Here is a 21,545-nt window from a genome sequence, read left to right as displayed (position 1 = left end):
TGGAAATATCTAGAATACAGAACCAGTTGCACACAACACCTTAACGTTTCACTTTGGGTTTAATTTCTCCTTGGCTGAGGGAGCTATTTTAGGGTGTTGTAACAAAGGTTTCCTTAGTTAAGTTAAAAAAAAAAAAAAAAAAAGTTAAGTTATTCGCAGCAGTACTAGAGATTTTACAGCAGTAAAATTCTACTGTTTCCATGGAGACTTTGTTTCCTGGTATTTGTTTCGTTATTTTCCTACGTGTGTTCAGATTGGTTGGGGTTATGAACAAGTATATCCGTGAACACCCTACATACTTACACATCGTCATACTTGATTTATATGTAAACTTTGTTTTTATTTGATGTCCCGGTCTTCTGGTGAATTTCTCTCCGTGTTCTCTACATTCCGTAACAGTAGGTGACGCCATTTTCCTTTACGGTGGTTGGCGCTCTGCCATCGACTTATCGAGTCTGAACTGCTGAATGCTCTCGACGGATCTGGCCTCATCAGATATCCGGTAGCTGCTTCTTCACACACGCTGAACACGTCCATCATACAATCGAGCAGCTGTATCCGCAGCTCTCTGACGTTCACTGAAGAAGAACTGTCAAAGCAGCCTGAAAACACCGCCTCTTCACGGCTAACATTCGGACGGTGGACGTGTCCGGCAGCAGGACATGGCGGGAGAAGCTGTGGTCACTGTTCGTCTGGTCCGCTCCTTCGAGCACAGAAACTTCAAACCAGTGGTGTTTCACGGAGTCAGTCTGGACCAGACGGTGCAGGACTTTATTAAGTTCGTCAGAGACGGTGAGTTAATGCAGCAGGCTGTGTCACGTGCTGTTAACAGTAGAAGTTCAATATAGGCCGGAGTCATGATACACTCTGCATCTTCTTCCAGATATTGCAACGAGGCCAGGGCTTCCTCCTCCCTTCAGGAAATATACTTATGGTATGTCTGACATGAATTCCATTTCTGAGGCAACATGTTCTGAGTTAAGCTCAGAGTGAGGAAGGTGGAGCAGAAATCAGGACCGCTGTAGAGGATTGTCAGGAGGTCTGAGAGTGAGATCCTGTGGGGCCAGGTTCAGGCTGCAGGCAAAGCTTCTCATTATCACCTCATATGATGATTGTTAATATTTTCTGAAAGTAGTCAGCAGATGTCGGCACGCAGTTCAAAGAGAGGACATGTAGAGCTCATCAGCTATCTCTACAGCATCTGCAAAGTCTCTGCTCTTTATCTGATTCTGTTTTCTTTTATTTCCAGACACAATGAAAATTATCCACCAAGCACATGGGGCTAAGGTATCTATCAATCAATCAATTCATTAATTACACTGCTGGTGTCTAAGGACCAAGTGTCCAGAAGCACCAAGATTTGAAAAGTGTCTGGTATGCATTTTCTGTTTAAGTGTCATGTGCTCTCATAGCTCTCCTGAGGCTGCTCTAATCTAATGTAATCTTTTTGACATCAGTTTTGCAAATCAACGACTTTGAATTTGGTACAAACTCCAGAGGATCTGAGGACACAGTTTGAACAATTTGCAGAGAGCAGTGTTGTTGCCATCACCTCTAGTTCGGGTCAGCTCTGGTGATTACACCTCAACGCAACTGTTCCTGACTGCATGACAAAATAACTGACACTAACACACTTCTACTGAGGAACAAAATTACCAAATTGACAGCGAGTGTCAATAATAATAATATAATTATATACTGACAGTAGATGATAAATTATGTAAGTGAAAATAAAAAACAGGAACCAGTAAAAAATAGTAAAGTATAAGAGAGTTAATTAAAAGCCAAGCTAAATAAATAAGTTTTCAGTTGTGGTTTTAAAATGTTTACAGAGCCTGAATCTCTTAAAGCAGGGTTTTCCATAATGTTGGAGCATAGTTTAAAAAAACTGCACTGCCTATTTTCTTGTATGTAAAATTGTGTGTTTTTAGAACTCTGGCAGTGAAAGATCTAAGAGCTTGAGAAGGATTATAAAACGACAGATCATCTGCAATGGAAGCCAGTTCCAAACCATTAAGAGCTTTAAAAACAAGTGAAAGGACTTTAAAATCTGTTCTAAAAGATACTGGAAGCCAGTGGAGTGAAGCTAAAACTGGGGTAACATGCTCTCTCTCCTTTGTTTTAGTTAAAAGTCCAGCAGCACAGCTCTGAATAAACTGAAGACTCTCAGTTGACTCATTTAGAAGACCAGTAAAAACAGCAGTGCAATAATCTATTTGAAATAAAAGCATGAATAAGTTTTTCTTTATGGGACAGGAGCGGCTGCACTTTGCCAAAATTTTTCAAGTGATAAAAACCTGTTTTGGTCACCTTCTTTATGTGTTTGGAAACCAGATCGAAACCAACTTCGGGAGGTAGTTTCAAATTGCATTTGGACAGATGCGTCTCAGTCTGAACAGCTCCAAACACTCAGATCGGTTTTGACTGTCCGTGACGTCACTCTACGCGACGCCAGACCCAGTGTGTTAGGAAGCCCCGGACGATGCGCTGCAGGTGATCTCCCACAGGGATCTTGATGTACTCTTTTTGCAGAGCAGTCAGGGCGGTACACACCTCACGGACGACCACGCACACCGTTGCCTTACCGATGCCAAAAAGGTGCGCAACGGTGCGGTACCCTGACCCTGTGGCCAACCACCACAGGGCAACTGCGACGCGTTTCTCCACCGCTATTGCCGGTCTGAGGTGCGTGTCCAGGCGTGTGAGCCGTGGTCGTAGGCGATCAGTGAGCATATTAAACATTGCTCGGCACATTCTGAAATTCGCAAGCCATTGGTCATTGTCAAAACTGCCTAGGACTACATTTTCCCACCAGTCATAGCTCTTCGGGTGGCACCACACTCGTCGCTGCACAGAAACTCTGGCAGTGAGTGCAGCACGAAGCATTGTTGTGTATAATCCTACCAGCCTCCTGCGGCGTTGCAAATGTCTAGTGCGTCTGAGATGTTCTGCACCTCTACTGGACAGTGATAAGGCCAATATACTGAGGTGACCTGCCTCCATCATGTTTGTTGTTGTTGTTGTCGCTGTCGCAATTATATGACGTCAGACGCTCTGTTACTACAGCAACCTGTAAGATCAGTCAATAATGTGGCACAGTCTGAACAGAGCCATATCTGATTTGGACACTTGCTAAAAACTGTGTGGACAGTCAGCCCTAAAAATCGGATTTGAGCAGGAATCTGATTTGAATCAGATTCGCCTGCAGTCTGAACGCGGCCTTAGTTTCAAGAAGTTGTTGGTCATCCAGTTTTTTTTACTGCTGCAGAGGGCATTATTATCATCAGGTTCCACTGAGACACACAGCTGTGTGTCATCAGTATAACTGTGAAACTATAGTTTGTTTTCCCTGATGATGTTGTCTAAAGGGAGCATGTACAGGGAGAAAAGAAGGGGACCAAGACAACTTCCCGGGGCAACACAGAAAGGCAAATCATATTTTCTTGACACATGATTCCCGATTGCAACAAAGAACTTCCTCCTTGAGATATATGATCAGAACCAGTTTAAAACGGCCCCAGAGAGCCCAACCCTGTTCTCAAGACAGTCTAAAAGAATTTCATGGTCTGTTGTATCAGATACAGCACTTACATCTAAAAGAATCCGGACAGAGACCTTATTAGCATCAGTGTTAATTCTGAGATCACTGAGAATTTTAACAAGGGCTGTCTCTGTACTGTGGTTTGACCTGAAACCTGATTTGAAACATTAAAAAACTTTTTTTTTCATTCAGAAAACTACTTAAGTTGGTTAAAACAGTTTTTTCAAGAACTTTCCTTAAAAAAAAAAAGAAAGACTTGCCAATAGGTCTGTAATCACTTAAAATGTCACTGTCAAGGTTTGGCTTTTAGTAACAGGGGTTTAGTGAGAATTATTATAGCCTATATAGTGGACTCATGATATTGTAGTAAGCAGTGTAGAAGGGATGGCCATTAACCACGCAATATAAACCATCAGGCACTGCACTCGTGTCCACACTCACAGTGCTGTTTACTTCTATAAAACCTTGAACCTTAACTTTGAAAAACCTGAGGCATCATCAAATATTAGATTTCATCTCTTAGTTTAAAAGTTTATCTGCCAAAATGAATTATATCATCAAAACACTATGGAGACATCGGAGCCAAGTGGTAAGTTGCCATTTTGCTGACAAGATAGGACTGTGGAGCAGTCACCTCTTCAGCCGGACAGCAGCTGACATGTCACCTGGTCAGCAGGTCATCATATTTCCAGAAATGGAGTAAACTATCAGCTGCTAACAAGTAGCTGACATACCAGTGCTTTTACACTGTAGGTGCAGGTGAACAGTGACATCTGTCTGCAACTAAGAACCTGCATTGCCACTAAAGCGCTTGCTCTTTGTGGGAACTGTTGGGTTTTTTCTCTGTAACAAAGTAAGGTCTTGACCTGACCCTGTAAAGAGCCTCGAGATAATGTATATTATGATTTGGCACTATACAAATAAAATTGAATTGAATTAAAACAAGTGTCATACAGCCACCACAGTCTGATGTCAGGGTCACTCCAACACTAACACCGACTTGACACAAACTAATGAAAGTGTGCTTACAAAAAGGCACAAATTAGTGAACCACCAGCTGTAAAACACACTTGACCCCATGTGAGAATGAATTAAGAGATGTACCGATATGGAATTTCAAGGCTGATAACGAAAGATCAGTTTGTTGGTATTTGTGTTGATAAGTTTGTTGTGGCTGATACATGAAGTGATAAGGTGAGGAGTAAAATGTGTATTTTTAGACTGACAAGTTCATTTTTGTAATATAACACCAATATTTAGAACCTTCACCATCCCTAGAATAAAATACATTAATTTATTGTAAACTTATTTGTAATAGGCTTAATTTATGTTTTAAATATATAGACTAAGTAATACCACCTTAATAAAAGCAGACACTGGCCAAACTCGCATTTTCCTACCAGTTGCAGTTAAATTTTATCCAGGGCTTTTTAATACACACAGACTGATCACTCAGGGTGATCAGAGTTCTCTAATAAGACCAAGGAGATGATGGGGGACATGAGGAAGAAGAGAAGACCTCATCAGCCTCTGACAGTCTGTGAATCTGAGCTGGAGAAGCTCAGCAGCTTTAAGTTCCTGGACGTCTAACATCACCCAGTTGGTCAAGAAAGCGCAACTTTGTTTGTTAGTTCCCCTGGCTGTCAAAGAGGATTGTCAGCAGTTTTTACAATGACTGCAGAGAGCGGTAAAGACTGGTGAGAAAAATGTCAGGGTGCCTGGTGAGAAAAATGTCATCTCTACACGACATCTACCACCATAAAAGTACGGCACAGTTTTTTTTACACGTATGCCTTCTGGCATCATGTACTGAAGTGTGAAATGCAGGATTGTTAGGTTAACGACAGCTTTTATCCTCAGACTATCAAAAAGATAAGTGCAGCAGAAAGCTGCGCTTCACATTTAACCTTTGTTATGTTTTGTAAGTTGGATGTCACTGTGTCATCTTTGATGCACAGCATCCTGAGCATCACATTGGCCCCATTCAGATCTGGTATTAACATCCATCAAGAGTGATCCGATCACAAGTGGACAGCTCTAAGTTCAGGTGTGAATGCACCCAGGACACATTCAGGATGCATTTGAGATCTGATCTCTCAGACCATATTCAGAGGTGGTCTGGGCCACATGTGGCCACGTTCTTTTAGCAGTGTAAACGCAAATGCGTCCTGGCCATATTGAAGGACTGCCTACTCTACTGAGCTACTCTGACACAGTCTAATGAGTCCTGACACAGTTTACAATGAATCGAAAATATTTTACTGTTTCCAATGGGTTAAATCCACTGTTATTATTCGGTTAAATATTGTTATTGGAACAATAATAATTTTTTTACTTATAAGCTAATAGTACATCGCCCACTGATATATCATGCATCCCTAGTTTATGCTGTTACAGTTGGAAAGCTGCTGGCACAAGCTTTGTGATTGGTCAGACCAAAAGATTTAGGATTTTGGGTCTCCATGGTTTGTTAGCATGAATTCAGCTGGCAATCATCTGTACATTAACTAGTGAACCAGTTGGTGTTTCAGTCGTAGATTTGTTTCATTCTGTGGTCTTTTGTCTTTCTGCAGACTAATGAGCTGGTGATGAGTTTAGATGACGATGAAAGGCTCATTCTACAAGATGGCCAAACCCTCAGGACTGCTGGTGTTGGTAAGAGTTTGTCATTGCTGCTCATTTCACACTCAACTGGAAGTGGTGTGGTGTTCAGGGAACACTTGACCCTGCAAAGAAACTTAAGTCATGAACGTTATAATTTTCATTTTCACATCCCACTAGTGCAGGGGTCATCAACTACATTTGTCGAAGGACCAGAATTTTTCTCAGCAGACACTGTGGGGGCCAGACTTTAAAATAAAATGAAAAAAAAATTACATTTTGGCCTAATTAATGTATTGTTGTTTTGATATTTTATCAGTCAGGCTCCTATCACCTACAGTCAGCCACCAGGGGTGAGATATTTTGCCTTGATATTTGTCAGGCCATCATGTCCTTCACTGGCTTCAACACTAATACGCAGTCTCATGATTAGTGGAAAACGTGTGCAGGAAAAAGGCCTTTAATTGATTTCACGCAGGTAAAATGGCACTCTCAAAGTGCATGAAACAAAAAGTTTATGCGGAAAACCGCCTCTTTAATGATGATGGGACTGATAAGTATGTATTCATCATGCCAACTTTTAGAAATGCAATACCTGTATGCCTCATTTGCAATGAAACTGTCCCTGTTGCAAAAGAATACAATCTGTGGCGTCACCACAACACGAAGCATACAAGTTTCAAGGAGTCATATCCTGAGCAGTCAGAGGCCCGTCAAAGAAAAATTGCCACATTGAAATCTGGATATTTCCATGCAAGAGGAATTATTAATCAAGCTTTAACTGAACAAGAGAGGGTAACGAGTGCATCTCTGCAAGCTACTTGGGTGCTCCCCAAGCATAACAGGCCATTTACCGACGCTGAGGTATTTAAGGAGTGCATGGTCACTGTTCTGGAGGAACTTGCCACTGACAAGTCTATGGACAGAATTATTGCATCTGTTAAACGGATATCTCTGTCTGCTCCAACTGTCGCACGTCGTGTCCACGTCTGGGCAGAGGATGTTCAGCAACTTGTAATTGATGGGATCAAGGAAGCCAAACACATATCTCTGGCTATTGATGAGTCCACTGACAATACTGACATTTCCCAGTTGTGCGTTTTTGTCCAATATTTTGATGGCAAAGATTTCAGAGAGGAGCTACTGGCATTGATTCCGCTGGAAGACAACACCACTGGTGACAACGTCTTTGAAAAGCTTGAGGAGCTTTTTAAAAAGGATGGATTGTCGTTGGAAAAAGTCAACCTGATTGTGACAGATGTTGCGCCTGCCATGATTGGCAAAAACAGGGGTCTGGTGAGCAGAATTAAGACTGTCTCTCCTAAAATGAATGCACTTCATTGTATTCATCAAAGTGTGCTGTGCGCAAAACTAAGTGGGGAGCTCAAAGATGTTATGGACAAAACAATGAAAATAATCAACTTCATCAGAGGACATTCAAGTACGCAGCACTGCCTGTTCCGCAAATTTGTGCTGGAATCTCAAGCATTTCACGATGACCTATTACTCCACAATGACGTGCGCTGGCTCAGCAAGTTCAAAGCACTGGAGCGTTTCGTTGAACTCAGAGTTCAAGTTCAGGATTTTTTGAAGCGAAGTAAATCAAAAGCAGCAGCTAACCATCTGCGCATCATGCAAGACAGAGAATACATGTGCAACATTGCGTTTTTAACCGACATTTTTTCCCATTTGAACACACTCAATCTGCAACTACAAGGGAAAGAAAAATCTGTGGTGGATATGGTGGAAAAACTTGATCTGTTCCACGCAGATTTGTTGTCAGGGAGGCTGCTGCACTTCAATACACTGAAGATGGTGGGGGACAGCAGAGAAGATGAAGAAATTCATCACACAATTAAAGGAGAACTTCTCAGCCAGATTCGATGACTTTGTTATTTCCAGGGATCTTATTGGATTTGTGTGTGACCCATTCACTATCAGCCCAGGTGGAGAATTCTCCGCTAATGTGAGGAAGGTGATGCGTTTGGACGAGGCAGCTATTGAAAGTGAGCTAGTTGAAATCCAGGCCGCCAGTGACATGAAGGCTGCTCTCCGTGGTGCTGAAAGCTTGAGCACTTTTTGGGTGTCTTATCCCCAAGACTATGGCACATTGAAGACGTTGGGCTCGTATATGGGCTCACCATGTTCGGCTCAACCTATACATGTGAATCTGCATTCTCGAAGATGAACTCTATCAAAACACACGAGAGGAACCGACTGTCAAATCAGTCTTTGGAGGACTCTTTGTGCATAACCCTGACAGCTGCCAAGCGTGATGTTAAGAAGTTGGCGTCAGAGGGGAAATGTAATTTCTCCCACTAACCAAGTGTGAATATTTTAGCCTTGTGATTTCACGTAATGTGAAATTGTTAACATTTGATTTGATGTGCTGGGCAACACTTCTGACCTGTGTTTGTCTGTTATCACGCAAGGTTAGTATTTACCATGCTCTTTTAAGTTATGTTTTTCTTCTGCTGCTTGTTATTGAGGGCATGTGAAAAATTACGTTAAATAAGAACAGCACGTAAAACAATAAATGTTAAATCACTGCGACGGGTTTGTCCTCATTCTTGAATGTAAACAGACTACGACAGTCATAAAAGGTGGGGATGTGTTTCAGCTTCACCTATTCTAGGCTACTACTGTTCAGTGCACAACCAGAAGCAAGCTGCGGAAAGCACATGAGGGAGGTAGGCCTACCTGTAGCGCTTACTCCTGGTTGAATACTCGCTGATAAGCGCCAACAGATTGATTCTAGAATGTATCAAACGGTAAATCGTTTCTGCTAAAGTTATTTCCATCTCAATTGTTTTTAGGTTGCTTTAATAGTGGGGATTTTTTGTTTTTTAAAATATACCCTAAATACCACGAGATATTTTCTTTTTCCTCCTCACAATTCCAGAATTCAATCACAGGCCGGATTGGAAGCTTCGGCAGGCCGGATTTGGCCCGAGGGCCACCAGTTGACAATCACTGTTCTAGTGTTAAGTTTGTCACCAAGACAGAGGCTGTGCTCTGTGTGAGAGACACAATAACAAAGATATTCTGTCTCCTCTACCTTCCTCTGTGATCATTTTACAGTAAATCCAGTGAAACCATTGCTCAGTCTGTGTATCTATAACTGATGTGTTTGGTGATTTTGTCAGGCGATATCATGGTTATAAAATCAGGATTTGAAGTGACTGCTGGTTAACATGTTGTCTTAATGGACCATGTTTCATTCACTGTTTCAAAGTTGCTCATGACAACAGAAACAGAAAAACATGTAAATGAGAACAGCTTTACTGTGAATTCAGCTGAATTAAAATGTTTTATATGTGAGCATAGAGAGGAGAGTACCAAACAGATAAAGAGCTGAAACCAGCTGATACCAGACTGAAACTCTCCAACTGTGAGGTTCGGGGCTGGACAGCAAGAGACATGAGGATAAGGCCCTGTTCATGCCTGGTAGTAGTTAATCCCACTGATTTGAGCAGAGGATGTGACACAGTCTATGGAGGTAATTTAGGTCACCCTAATTCAGTCATAATTCATTGATAAACGTAGTTTTTATTCATGATAAACATGATAAACGTAGTGATAGCCTCCAAGTCTCGGAGGATATCACTCTCACTGATGTCTGTCATGAGTCCATAAATCCACTTAGAAATGATAGAAGAAAAAGATGTTCCTTATAACTCTAGACCATCTTGGTGAAACATTATGCCTTTATGTGTTCTTCAGTATCACAGTAGGCCAGTGATAGTTGTCTCTACATCCATGTATGGATAACTGTAAACAGCAACCTGTAAAAACTAATTTGTTGTACTTTTGATGGTGCCAGTTTGCCAAAATGTACAGAACTACAGGCTAAATACATATGTGGGAAACACAGGTCCCAAGTTGTAGCCTAGCCTGTAGCTAACTGACTCCATGGCAACATTATACTGTACTTCCTGTTAACATTAAAATCTGTTTTCTCAGAGGTTGCAGACACCCCCTCTATTCATCCATATATTTACAGTGCAGTATTGCAAGTATTCAGACCCCTTCACTGTTTTCACATTTTTATTATGCTGCATTGAAGGTTCCCAAGAGCACATTCTTACATGAGGAAGTCTAGAACAGCTCTTCTAGAGCCAGACCTGGTCTAGCTGAGACATCAGGGAGAAGGGTCTTGGTAAGAGAGGAGACCAAGAAGCAGATGGTCACTGCAGCTGCAGAGATCGCGTGTGGAGATGGAGAAACTTCCAGAAGAACAACCATCACTACAGCTACACTGATCTGGTCTTCATGGCCAAGTGTCCAGACTAAAGGACTCTGAGACTGAGAGAAACCAGATTCTCTGGTCTGTTGAGACCAGGACTGAACTGAACCTCAGAGTCAGGTTTGGAGGAAACCAGGCACCACTCATCACCTGAACAACACCATCCCAACAGTGAAGCCTGGTGGAGGCAGTACCAGGCTGTGGGGGGACAGGGAGACTGGTCAGGACTGAGGGAAAACTGAATGGAGAAAGTACATATTCTTTATGAAGACCTGGTCCAGAGCTCAGGACCTCAGACTGCGCTGAAAGTTCATCTTCCAACAGGACAGTCACCCTCAGCACACGGCTAAGACAACCCAGGAGTGGCTTAGGGACAACCCTGTGAATGTCCTTGAGTGGCCCATCCAGAGTCCTGACTTGAACCCAGTCCCCAGTCTGGAGAGACCTGAAAAATAATATGAGTCCACTTCAACCTGACAGTCTGAGAGGATCTGAGAGAAGAACTCCCGGAAATCCACAAAGCCAGGTGTAAAGATTGTGACATCAGACCCAAGAAGACTGGAAGCTGTGATCACTGCAAAGGTGGTTCAGCTGAGTCCAGAGGGAAGTGTCTGAATACTTCTGTCAATGTGATATTACACTTTCTCCTTTTTAAAGTGTATGCAAACATTTCAAAACTTTGTTTTCACTTTGTCACGATGCATGCCATACTAAGTGCAGACTGATGAGAGGAAAATTAGTTTAAACGACTTAACCATAAAACTGCAATATAACAAAATGTGAGAAAACTGAATGGTCTGAAGACTTTCTGGAGGTACTGTTCATATACTGTGTATTGAAAATCTGACCAACTAGTGATTAAAGTTCATCCTGATTCCTGTACTGAGGTCGACTGGACCAGTTTATTAAGCCAAGAAAAGTGTCCCAGCAGTCATTATTGCTGTCACATTATCACTCTGTATGGCTCTTCAACCCATAGTGTGAGTGTTGAGAATTATGCTGTCAAACAACTATTTGTTTTACAGTTTTTTTTAATCATAAAATGAAATTTTGAAAAAAGTCTCATATTGTAAAATGTGCATATTGTGTAGCAGTTATGCCTTCATTTTCTTGCTGTTGCTCAATATCAGCTTACCTGTTTGACTTGAGTGCTTAAGTTTATACACATCTCCCTACAATTCAGCCTGACACACTGTATGTATCTGTGATAGATATTCATAGGAAATAGTATTAATACTATAATATAAGCTCAGAATTAACTGCAATGATATACTTAGGCCAGTAATATGAGTCCTATAAAGTTATTTCCATAGGACTAATATTAACTAATTGATTCTGATGAATTCTGCTGGAAGTACAGTTTCAGTACAGTGCTAACTAATATTTCTGTTTGTCATTTCAGCAAATGAAACTGAAGTGGCCTTCTTCAAGAAAGAAGACTACGGTTTTTATAAAGCAAATCCCAAAAGTGCCTGGTGATCACTTTATTTTACTTTATAGCAGAGGAGATTCTTAAAGGTCAGAGGTCAAGCATGCCAGGACCAATAGGAGAACAAGAATGGTGCCATCATGTTTCTACTGGAGAGTTTTATTCATTTTGATGTTCATTTTCAGTGATGTTTTGAATTTACTCAATAAAGTTTTCTGATAGCCAGAGTTTTGTTTTCTTTTGTTTTTTGTTGTTGTTTTTTTTTTATGTAAGTGTATGTGCATGTGTGCGTGCTTTTTGTGAAAAAGAGTAATACATTTACTGCTGTACTGTGGAATGTGAGCTTTGGTTATATGCTGCAGTTAAGTGACTGTGAATGGTAATGAGAAAAAAACGTGTTAAATTTTGCCCAGTTTGATTGATCTAGGAAAGTGTTTTGAAGATAGTTTGTTTGACAAAATCGTTTTTTCTAGCAAACCTGTCAATATCTTCTTATCCTATCTCCTCCTGCCCTGGACACAAACTCTTTGAGACACTCCCCTCTGGCAGGAGGCTGCGGTCCTTCAGGACCAAAACCTCTCGCCACAAAAATAGCTTCTTCCCATCTGCTATCAGCCTCATCAACAAGGCTAGAGAGCCCCACTGTTGCTGATCAATTGCACCAATCACCAGAAAAAATTCCTTGTATGTGAAAACATACTTGGCAATAAAACTGATTCTGATTCTGATTCTGATCTTTGAAAGAGGAATGTTTCAATTTAAAATATTATTATTTAAATCCATGACCATGTATAACCTCCACAGTGAGTGATGGGGCCCCGTGCTGATGACTATATGGACGTAGGGAATATGGAATAGGGGCAACAGTTTCTACTATATTTGTGACTAAAATAAAATCACTATATAGTCCACGAATTAGTTAACTTTAGCATGATAACCTACAGGCAACAAGTTCATATGTTAGGTTAATGTTAGGTTCTCCCGACAGTAACATTATTTTGTTCATACAAGGCTGGTTCCCCCTACTATTGTATTTTTTTAACTTCCGGTTTGCCTTCAATCCACAAGAGAAAATTGAAGAATGTAACCAGACCATGGATGTATTATAAGAGCTGGACACGGCGCCGCCGCTCAGCCTTGCAGCCATTTTTCCAGTGGCCACTCGTGGTATTGCAGCAAAAAATCCCCCTGCGGCCCAAAAAGCATTTTCCCATAGAGCGCAATAGTAAAAGAGAGGCCTGTAAAACTTTTAACAGGACACCTCCAGCTGTGCACACAGCCAAATATCAGTCTTTCTCTTCTACATTTTTAAGCCATGGGGTTTTAATCTTTGTAAAAGTTTTTCAAAGCTCAGAAAAAGCCCAGAAAAGTCTTTTTTCTCTGAGTGACGTCACCACTGTGTACGTGAACTCTATCCACGGTCCCGCTGTGTCTCGGGAACGAGCATGGTTGCTAGGTTACTGCTAGCGTCGTCAGGACGAGAACAAGTTAGTAATGAAAAGTGAATAAACGGCACAAAGGAGTTTTCTTCTACACACATCAAGGGTCATTGATTTGTGATTTTTTTTGTCGCATTTATTCGTCACTTCTTACACTTTTTTCCAGGAATATAATTGTTTTGAATCGATATATTCGCCGCATAACTGGATTCACTAAGACGCCGATATGATTTTTCATAACTTCCTCCGTAACAGTTTCTTCAGGTATTTTAATTTAAGCCATTGAGCTTCTATGTGATAGTTTCTGTGATGTGCTAGAAACTTTTTCGGCGTATGCGCCAGGCGAGCAACTTGTATTGAACTGAATGGGCGCCATTTTTACATCCGTCATCCAGTTCTTATAATACATCCATGGCGCATACGCCGTGGCAAAAATATTACGTTTAAATTGTCTTTTAGGCATTTTTAAGATATTGATGTTGCATGTGACAGATAACTACAACTCATCAGATAAAGTTATTACGTTTACTTTCTGTCATTGAGAAGCAGATTTATACGGCATGTCTTTAAAAGAACTGTGCAGGGCTGTAGTTAAGCTTTATGTCCCATCATTGCTCTTTCTATTTTTCACTGTTCTGTTTCACAGATATTTGATTTGAAAATGAAAAATATATCACAATTATTTTTTATAAAGATTTAATTTAAATGATGAATGCCACTGAACATATAGCAAACTGTATACTGAACACACACTGAGGACGTGGGGAGTTAGAGAGACGATGATGAGGACGTCCAGGACGGTTCTTCCCCTCAGGGACAGAGAGGGGCAGCGGGCTGCAGCAGCTCAGGCCACCGCCGCTGACCCGGAGGACGCTGCATCCAGGCCGGACTCAGTTATAGTTTAACCCGCTGACACAGTGAAGGTCATTAATCTATTAAATAATAAGGCGGTGGTTGTGACTGATGACAGGCTGGTGACCTGCAGTCAGGATGAGACACTGCTGCTCACACATCACAGAAACTATCACATAGAAGCTCAATGACTTAAATTAAAATACCTGAAGAAACTGTGACGGAGGAAGGAGGCCTACTGTGTTCAAAACAATTACATTCCTGAAAAAAAGTGTAAAAAGTGACGAATAAATGCGACAAAAAAAATCACAAAATCAATTAACCTTGATGTGTGTAGAAGAAAACTCTCCGACCAGGAAGAGTCCTGGTGGTTCCAAGACTTATATTTGGCTGTGTGCACAGCTGGAGGTGTCCTGTTAAAAGTTTTACAGGCCTCTCTTTTACTATTGCGCTCTATGGGAAAATGCTTTTTGGGCCGCAGGGGGATTTTTTGCTGCAATACCACGAGTGGCCACTGGAAAAATGGCTGTAAGGCTGAGCGGCGGCGCCGTGTCCAGCTCTTATAATACATCCATGGTATTGAACTGAATGGGCGGCATTTTTAGATCCGTCATCCAGGTCTTATAATACATCCATGAACCAGACATAGTGGAGAAGGTATAGAGTATTATTGATGTAAATTACACTACACATAAAAAAAAGGGGCCGTTTTGTCGTTTTTGGATTGGTTATGAGCCTCACACCACCCAATGAATCACGGATATATCATGTCAGTTTTCGAGTTAGCCAATGGCGTTGGGCGGGGGGCGTGGCCGACGCGCACGGGCGTCGCCCTGACAGCGCAGTAGGTCATGATGAAAAGAACAGTGGACTTCACTCCTACGGCCCTGCAGAGGTGGATCGGTTCTGTACGGGGAGCTTTCTTGGAGGGACCTGTAACTAAAGATGGCTGATCTCCAGGTGGGTACGGAATAGATGCTGCTACAGCTAGTTCATGCTCCGCTGTGTCCCGTGAAACGAGCGATAGAGGAAGCCGTTAGCTGGTGTTTGAGATTTTCTAACCAATATGAACGAGAGTCTCGGGTCTCGTTTCCTGAGCTAAAGTGAGCATATGGCAGCTGAACAGCAGAGTATTGTTCCTGAATGACAGTCTGGTCTACGATAAAAGCGTCAGAGAGCTGTTTGTGAATCTGTGTCGGGGGAATTCACCGTCATCCGTCATTCCGCGACGTCACGTGTGCACCAAGTACACTTTCTGCCAAGTGCTGACAGTTAATGTGTTAAGTTTGTAATGTCTCTCTGTACCCTCTCCTCAGTGCTGGCAGATGGACTGTGGTAGTGATGATCTCAACTGTAGTAAGATTGGAATCTAAAAATCAGCTTCGCTCACATGTTGGAGGTCCGAGTATTTAAGGGAAAGTCCACTAGCTGCCTCAAAGTCGGACATGCAGCCACATCTGGTAGCTGATCAGATCAGGAGGTTGGAAGAGTGTTAAAATGGTGCCTGCAGGCAGACTTTCCTCCCTGACCTTTCACCTACAGCCTTCCAGCCTGTTGCTGGGGAAACACTCTTATTCATAATGTAACAACCTGTTCTTTGCTCTTCCTACATGTTCCCACTGCATGTTTTATTTTTGTGTCCTTAGGATTTCATAATATATTTTTTTATATTTGGATATAAACACAAGCAGCACAGTTTTGGCAGGTTTTCCAGTGCAGATTGTTCATGTGGTGTTTTCAGTGTACTTATTTTCTGGCAATAAGAAGAAAAATAGGATTACTGCAGCATGAATCCAGATCCAGACCTGGAACAGATCATTTCCCTGCTCTCCCCTCTGGCCCAGTTGGCACAGAGTGGCACAGCCAGTGGGGTTTTGTTGTGTGTGGAGGAGGGGTCCGAGTGAATCAATGAGCTTATTGAACTTGAAGGATTTTGTTTCAGTTCCACTGCTTCGTCTCATTGGAAAGATGTGAGGGATATCTTTCTGCTGATGAAGCCACAAACCAGTCTGTGTGCAGTTCAGAGTAAAGTTCAACACACTGACCAATTATCTCTGTCTCATCAAACTCTGGAGGTGAAGGAGTGAACACTGATTTATTGTTGCTCATGTTATCTCAAGTGTAACTGATTAACAAACACAAAGCATACAGCGCATCCGGAAAGTATTCACAGCACTTCACTTTTTCCACATTTTGTTATGTTACAGCCTTATTCCAAAATGGATTAAATTATTTTTTTACCTCAAAATTCTACACACAATACCCCATAATGACAAAGTAAAAAAAGTTTGCTTGAAACTTTTGCAAATTTATTAAAATAAAAAACAAAAATATAACATGTACATAAGTATTCACAGCCTTTGCGCAATACTTTGTTGAAGCACCTTTGGCAGCAATTACAGCCTCAAGTCTTTTTGCGTATGATGCTACAAGCTTGGCACACCTATTTTTGGGCAGTTTCTCCCATTCTTCTTTGCAGAACTTCTCAAGTTCCATCAGGTTGGATGGGAAGCGTTGATGCACAGCCATTTCAGATCTCTCCAGAGATGTTCAATTGGGTTCAAGTCTGGGCTCTGGCTGGGCCACTCCAGGACATTCACAGAGTTGTCCCGAAGCCACTCCTTTGTTATCTAGGCTGTGTGCTTAGTGTCGTTGTCCTGTTGGAAGATGGACCTTCGCCCCAGTCCGAGGTCCAGAGCGCTCTGGAGCAGATTATCATCAAGGATGTCTCTGTACATCTCTGCATTCATCTTTCCCTCGACCCTGACTAGTCTCCCAATTCCTGCTGCCGAAAAACATCCCCACAGCATGATGCTGCCACCACCATGCTCCACTGTAGGGATGGTATTGGCCAGGTGATGAGCGGTGCCTGGTTTCCTCCAGACATGATGCTTGGCATTCAGGCCAAAGAGTTCAATCTTTGTTTCATCAGACCAGAGAATTTTGTTTCATGTGGTCTGAGAGTCCTTCAGGTGTCTCTTGGCAAACTCCAGACGGGCTGTCATGTGCCTTTTACTGAGGAGTGGCTTCCGTCTGGCCACTCTACCATACAGGCCTGATTGGTGGAGTGCTGCAGAAATGGTTGTCCTTCTGGAAGCTTCTCCTCTCTCCACAGAGCAACACTGGAGCACTGTCAGAGTGGCCATCGGGTTCTTGGTCACCTCCCTGACTAAGGCCCTTCTGCCCCAGTTGCTCAGATTGGCCAGGCGGCCAGCTCCAGGAAGAGTCCTGGTGGTTCCAAACTTCTTCCATTTACAGATGATGGAGGCCACTGTGCTCATTGGGACCTTCAATGCTGCAGAAATTTTTCTGTACCCTTTCCCAGATCTGTGCCTCGATACAATCCTGTCTCAGAGGTCTACAGACAATTTCTTGGACTTCATGGCTTGGTTTGTGCTCTGACATGCACTGTCAACTATGGGACCTTATATAGACAGGTGTGTGCCTTTCCAACTCCTGTCCAATCAACTGAATTTACCACAGGTGGACTCCAATCAAGTTGTAGAAACATCTGAAGGATGATCAGTGGAAACAGGATGCACCTGAGCTCAATTTTGAGTGTCATAGCAAAGGCTGTGAATACTTATGTGCATGTGATTTTTTTTGGTTTTTTATTTTTTATATATTTGCAAAAATTTCAAGCAAACTTTTCTCACTTGTCATTATGGGGTATTGAAAAAAATGAATTTAATCCATTTTGGAATAAGGCTGTAACATAACAAAATGTGGAAAAAGTGAAGCGCTGTGAATACTTTCCAGATGCACTGTATGTGATGTAATCTTAGATATGGGAGACCTGCACTGAATGGATAACTGCCAATAGGTTAAAGTTGATAAATGTCTTTAAATGTCTCACTGCTAGTTTCTCCTGCAGGAACAAACTGTTGCTGTAAATGTGAAAGTATTGATCCAATATGATTAGAGTGGAGCTTGTCATCAACATAGTTACTAGACAATGATGATGATGCTCTAGCAATAACTTCACCCCCCACCCCCGTTTTACCCATTTGAAATAGTTGAAAAGTAGAAAATCGACTTGAGGTGGTCACTTGTGGTTAGTGTTGATATGGTGGAATTCTGCCACAAATAAATCGATGTGTGTTCACTGGATTAACCTGAGAGACCAAAGTCTCAGTCTGTTCCATAAAACAGGTTTAGATCAGTCCCGTCTACAGTATGTTCAGGTTACAGTCAGACTGAAAGTATTTCCTCTAACGTCCCCCATCAGTCTGTAAGCACTGTCATCAGAAGGCAGAGCAGTCACATATACCTCAGTCTGACAGACTGCAGTTATTACCAGCCTGAAGAGCAGAGCTCAGTATCACAGGTCACTTCTGTAGAACAAATGTACTTTTTTTTAAATACTCTATTGTGATAATTTGATTAAAGTCAAACAAATAAAAATGATAATAAAGACCAAACTGTGTACAATATTTGTGACCAACAGCTAATTTCACTGAACCTGTGCTTGTCTCCACCCTGTTGGCCAAACAAAAGAACAGTTAGCACTGAACTCCATGTCCAAGTTATTTAATAGTATGTGGTTCTGCTGTGTATGTGGTCCTGACCTCTGACTCACTGCCAGCCATGAGAATCAACTCATAAGTATCACATTAGTGTTGTTAATGAAGCCATTGTCCTCTCCTCCTCTCCAGGCTAAGTTTGATGCAGCAGCAGCAGAGGTGAAGCAGCTGAAGGCAAAGCCGACAGATGATGAGATGCTGCAGGTGTACTCCCTGTTCAAGCAGGCCACCGTAGGTGACGTCAACACAGGTGAGAGCACTTCCTGCCTCCTGCAGCTCTCTCAGTGCAGTGTCACCACTGTGCTGCTCACCACTTCTGACTGTTGTGCACCTGAAAGACATGCGCTAGACAGTGCATTTTGTTGCTCTGACAACCAGCACAGTTTGTTGTCCCCAGCAGTTTCTGCTGAAACATATATATATAACGATATAAGATATTTAACAAGGTTTCAATATGGTGATTATGACATTTATTGCTTATTACTGCTATTTTGCAACTTAAATATAGAAGTGCACTTTGAAGGCTCCCCCTTTGGGAACCATCTGCCTCAGTCTTTCGTAAGCAGCCATCAGAGGCTTTAAGCTGAGGACAGTGGCAGGTCAGCCACACTTCAACAAGAGGCTTGATGCTTGATGCTTTGCACCTCCAGAACAAATGGGTTCTGCTAACTTGTTTCATTGACCTAATACTCTTCTCTTGCATCTGTCTTTGTCTTTCTTCTGAAGCTCGTCCTGGGATGTTGGACTTCACGGGCAAAGCGAAGTGGGACGCCTGGGAGAAGCAAAAAGGTACACGTTCAGTCCTGTGGATGTTAAAAATATATTTTGAACATCGTGACTCAGGTGCCAGACAAACCTGTTTTGAAGCAGCTTTCAGTATGTGAGCTTATTGTATTTTAGTTTAGTTGCGCTACATTCATGTCATTAACAGTGTGAATGGAGCTGTGCTGCAGCTCTGTTGATGCAGCCACAGAAAAACCCCAACGTCCAAACTCCGGTCCAGAACCTAACTTTGTCCATCATGATAACCTGGACCACGAAGCTGGCTATTACCTTGTTCAGTTAATCCTAGCATTACCTGTCCAATTACGAGCTTGTTCTTCATGTGAAAGATTTCACATGATGGTTCAAATAGTTTCCTCTGTTAAAATTATTCATAAAAATGAAGAAGTGGAAACAAAACCCTACATCAGCAGTCAGCTAACACAGCCACTATGATACAGAGCTAGTAACTACTTTTGAACTAATTAAAGTGGCTTAAAAAGATTTATGATTATTTGTGATTTCAATCATTATAACACAGACACCAAGTACTGATCTTTGGTGGTTAACAAACGTCAGTGTGACAGCTTTTATTTTGAAAGTTACGGGTCTCAGTTTGAGTTTGCAGTCTGCTAAAAGTGAGCATGAGCAGCGCTCATACTAACATGCTCACTCAGATGTAGTTATACAGTCTCACTTCACCATCTGTTACACTCACGATGTTGCACACTTATCTAATTCTGCTCTGACGAGTCCGTGGCCACACAGTGCCCAGCTCACACTGACCGGTCACCACAGCCCGGACATGTAGTCAGATGTGAGGAGGTTCAGCTGCTGGTGCAGAGCTTCCTGTTGGAAACGTCAGACAGGTGAAGAAACATGAGAAGTCACCTGAAATGGACAGTGACCCTCAGTTCAGACTGTGTCAGCTTCACTGTGACTTTAAATACAGTAGGTGAACAGAGGTTTGTTTAAAAACCTGATCGTTTGGCTGCTTGTGTGTTTGTCGTCCTGTCAGACTTTCTTCAGCAAATACACCTGAAGATGTGATAAACCAGGGATGTGTTTTTTCTCTACCAGAATCAGCCTTTAAGTTGGTGTCACTAAACCAAGATCCAGATTCACCAACAAACCTGTAATAAAACTTTGAGTCCTCAGGACCGCACACTGTTTACTGCAGGAAGCTGTCCTAGTTTATTAATTCGTCTTGATGTATTTACTTAATGCATTTTGATTTTTCATGACAGGTAAGAGCAAAGAGGATGCCATGAACGAGTACATCAACCTTGTAGAGCAGCTGAAGGTGAAGTATGGAGTCTAACGTCAGGTGAAGACCACAGACCAGCAGTTGCTGGATGGAGGACTGAGAACTGGCTCAGACCACCAACATTGGTCCCTCATCCAGAGAAACACCTTCCAGCTTGAGCAGTGTGCCCTTACACAACACATGATGGACTGTTAGTGTTCCCACTGAGAGGACGCTGTTGATCAAATCCCGTCTACCACTGAGTAGAGTCAGTTTTCAAACACAGAGTCCTGTCATTTCAAAATAAAGTCATTTTTCTCAAACTGCTGTGTTGTGGTGTCTTCTGATTTCATGATGTAGATCATATGAAACTGAGGCTGAATGATTGACATGGGGTCAGAGGCTTGGTGAATATATTCATCTTGTATTTGAACAGTCGTATCAGGGGCTGTTTTCAGAGAGGCTCTTACTGCTGTGAGTCCTCTTCAGCTGGCACAAAGAGTTTCCTCTTCAGACACAGAGCTAGGCTCATGTCCAACCCTACACACTCCTGAACTAATGGCTGTTAAATCAGTGTTTCTGGGGTTCAAATATCTGTATATGTGGTTCAATAGAACAGTTTTAACTGTAACTACAGTATGAATATCGGCCTCACTGTCCAGAGATCAGTGCCTTATGCATGTTAATGATCATTAAATTCCACATTTCGCTCCAGTTTTACCAAGTGATCCTGTAATGCTCATTAAATCAAGCTGATTTATTTTTTATTAATTATTTAATATACCTAAATGAACTGGCAAAGAAATTGTACATTTTTGGCAAATGACAGCAAGTGTCTGAGCTTCATCACAGCTTTCTGAACAACAGACCAGAGTCTCTTCATCAACCAATAGGAGCAGGAGGGAA

At 42.0% G+C, this 21,545-nt stretch overlaps 2 protein-coding genes across 2 annotated transcripts; both read left to right on the top strand.

Moving 5' to 3' along the window:
* Positions 1–314: 314 nt before the first annotated feature.
* Positions 315–12,044, top strand: cunh2orf76 (chromosome unknown C2orf76 homolog). Its single transcript, XM_071484912.1, has 5 exons — positions 315–792; positions 884–934; positions 1,250–1,287; positions 6,115–6,196; positions 11,791–12,044. Exons 1-5 carry the CDS (start codon positions 663–665, stop codon positions 11,865–11,867), a joined length of 378 nt encoding a protein of 125 aa, XP_071341013.1. The 5' UTR covers positions 315–662; the 3' UTR covers positions 11,868–12,044.
* Positions 12,045–14,907: 2,863 nt separating this feature from the next.
* Positions 14,908–20,962, top strand: LOC139625166 (acyl-CoA-binding protein-like). The gene is made up of 4 exons (XM_071484901.1): positions 14,908–15,068; positions 18,764–18,881; positions 19,358–19,420; positions 20,641–20,962. The coding sequence occupies exons 1-4, from the start codon at positions 15,054–15,056 to the stop codon at positions 20,712–20,714; spliced, it is 270 nt and encodes an 89-aa protein (XP_071341002.1). The 5' UTR covers positions 14,908–15,053; the 3' UTR covers positions 20,715–20,962.
* The last annotated feature ends 583 nt before the right edge of the window (positions 20,963–21,545 follow it).

This window comes from Trachinotus anak, unplaced genomic scaffold (genome assembly GCF_046630095.1).
Source record: "Trachinotus anak isolate AG129_WGS33_773 ecotype Australia unplaced genomic scaffold, CSIRO_AGI_Tana_v1 ptg000001l, whole genome shotgun sequence".
NCBI lineage: Eukaryota > Metazoa > Chordata > Actinopteri > Carangiformes > Carangidae > Trachinotus > Trachinotus anak.
This window is presented reverse-complemented; position numbering and strand designations above follow the sequence as displayed.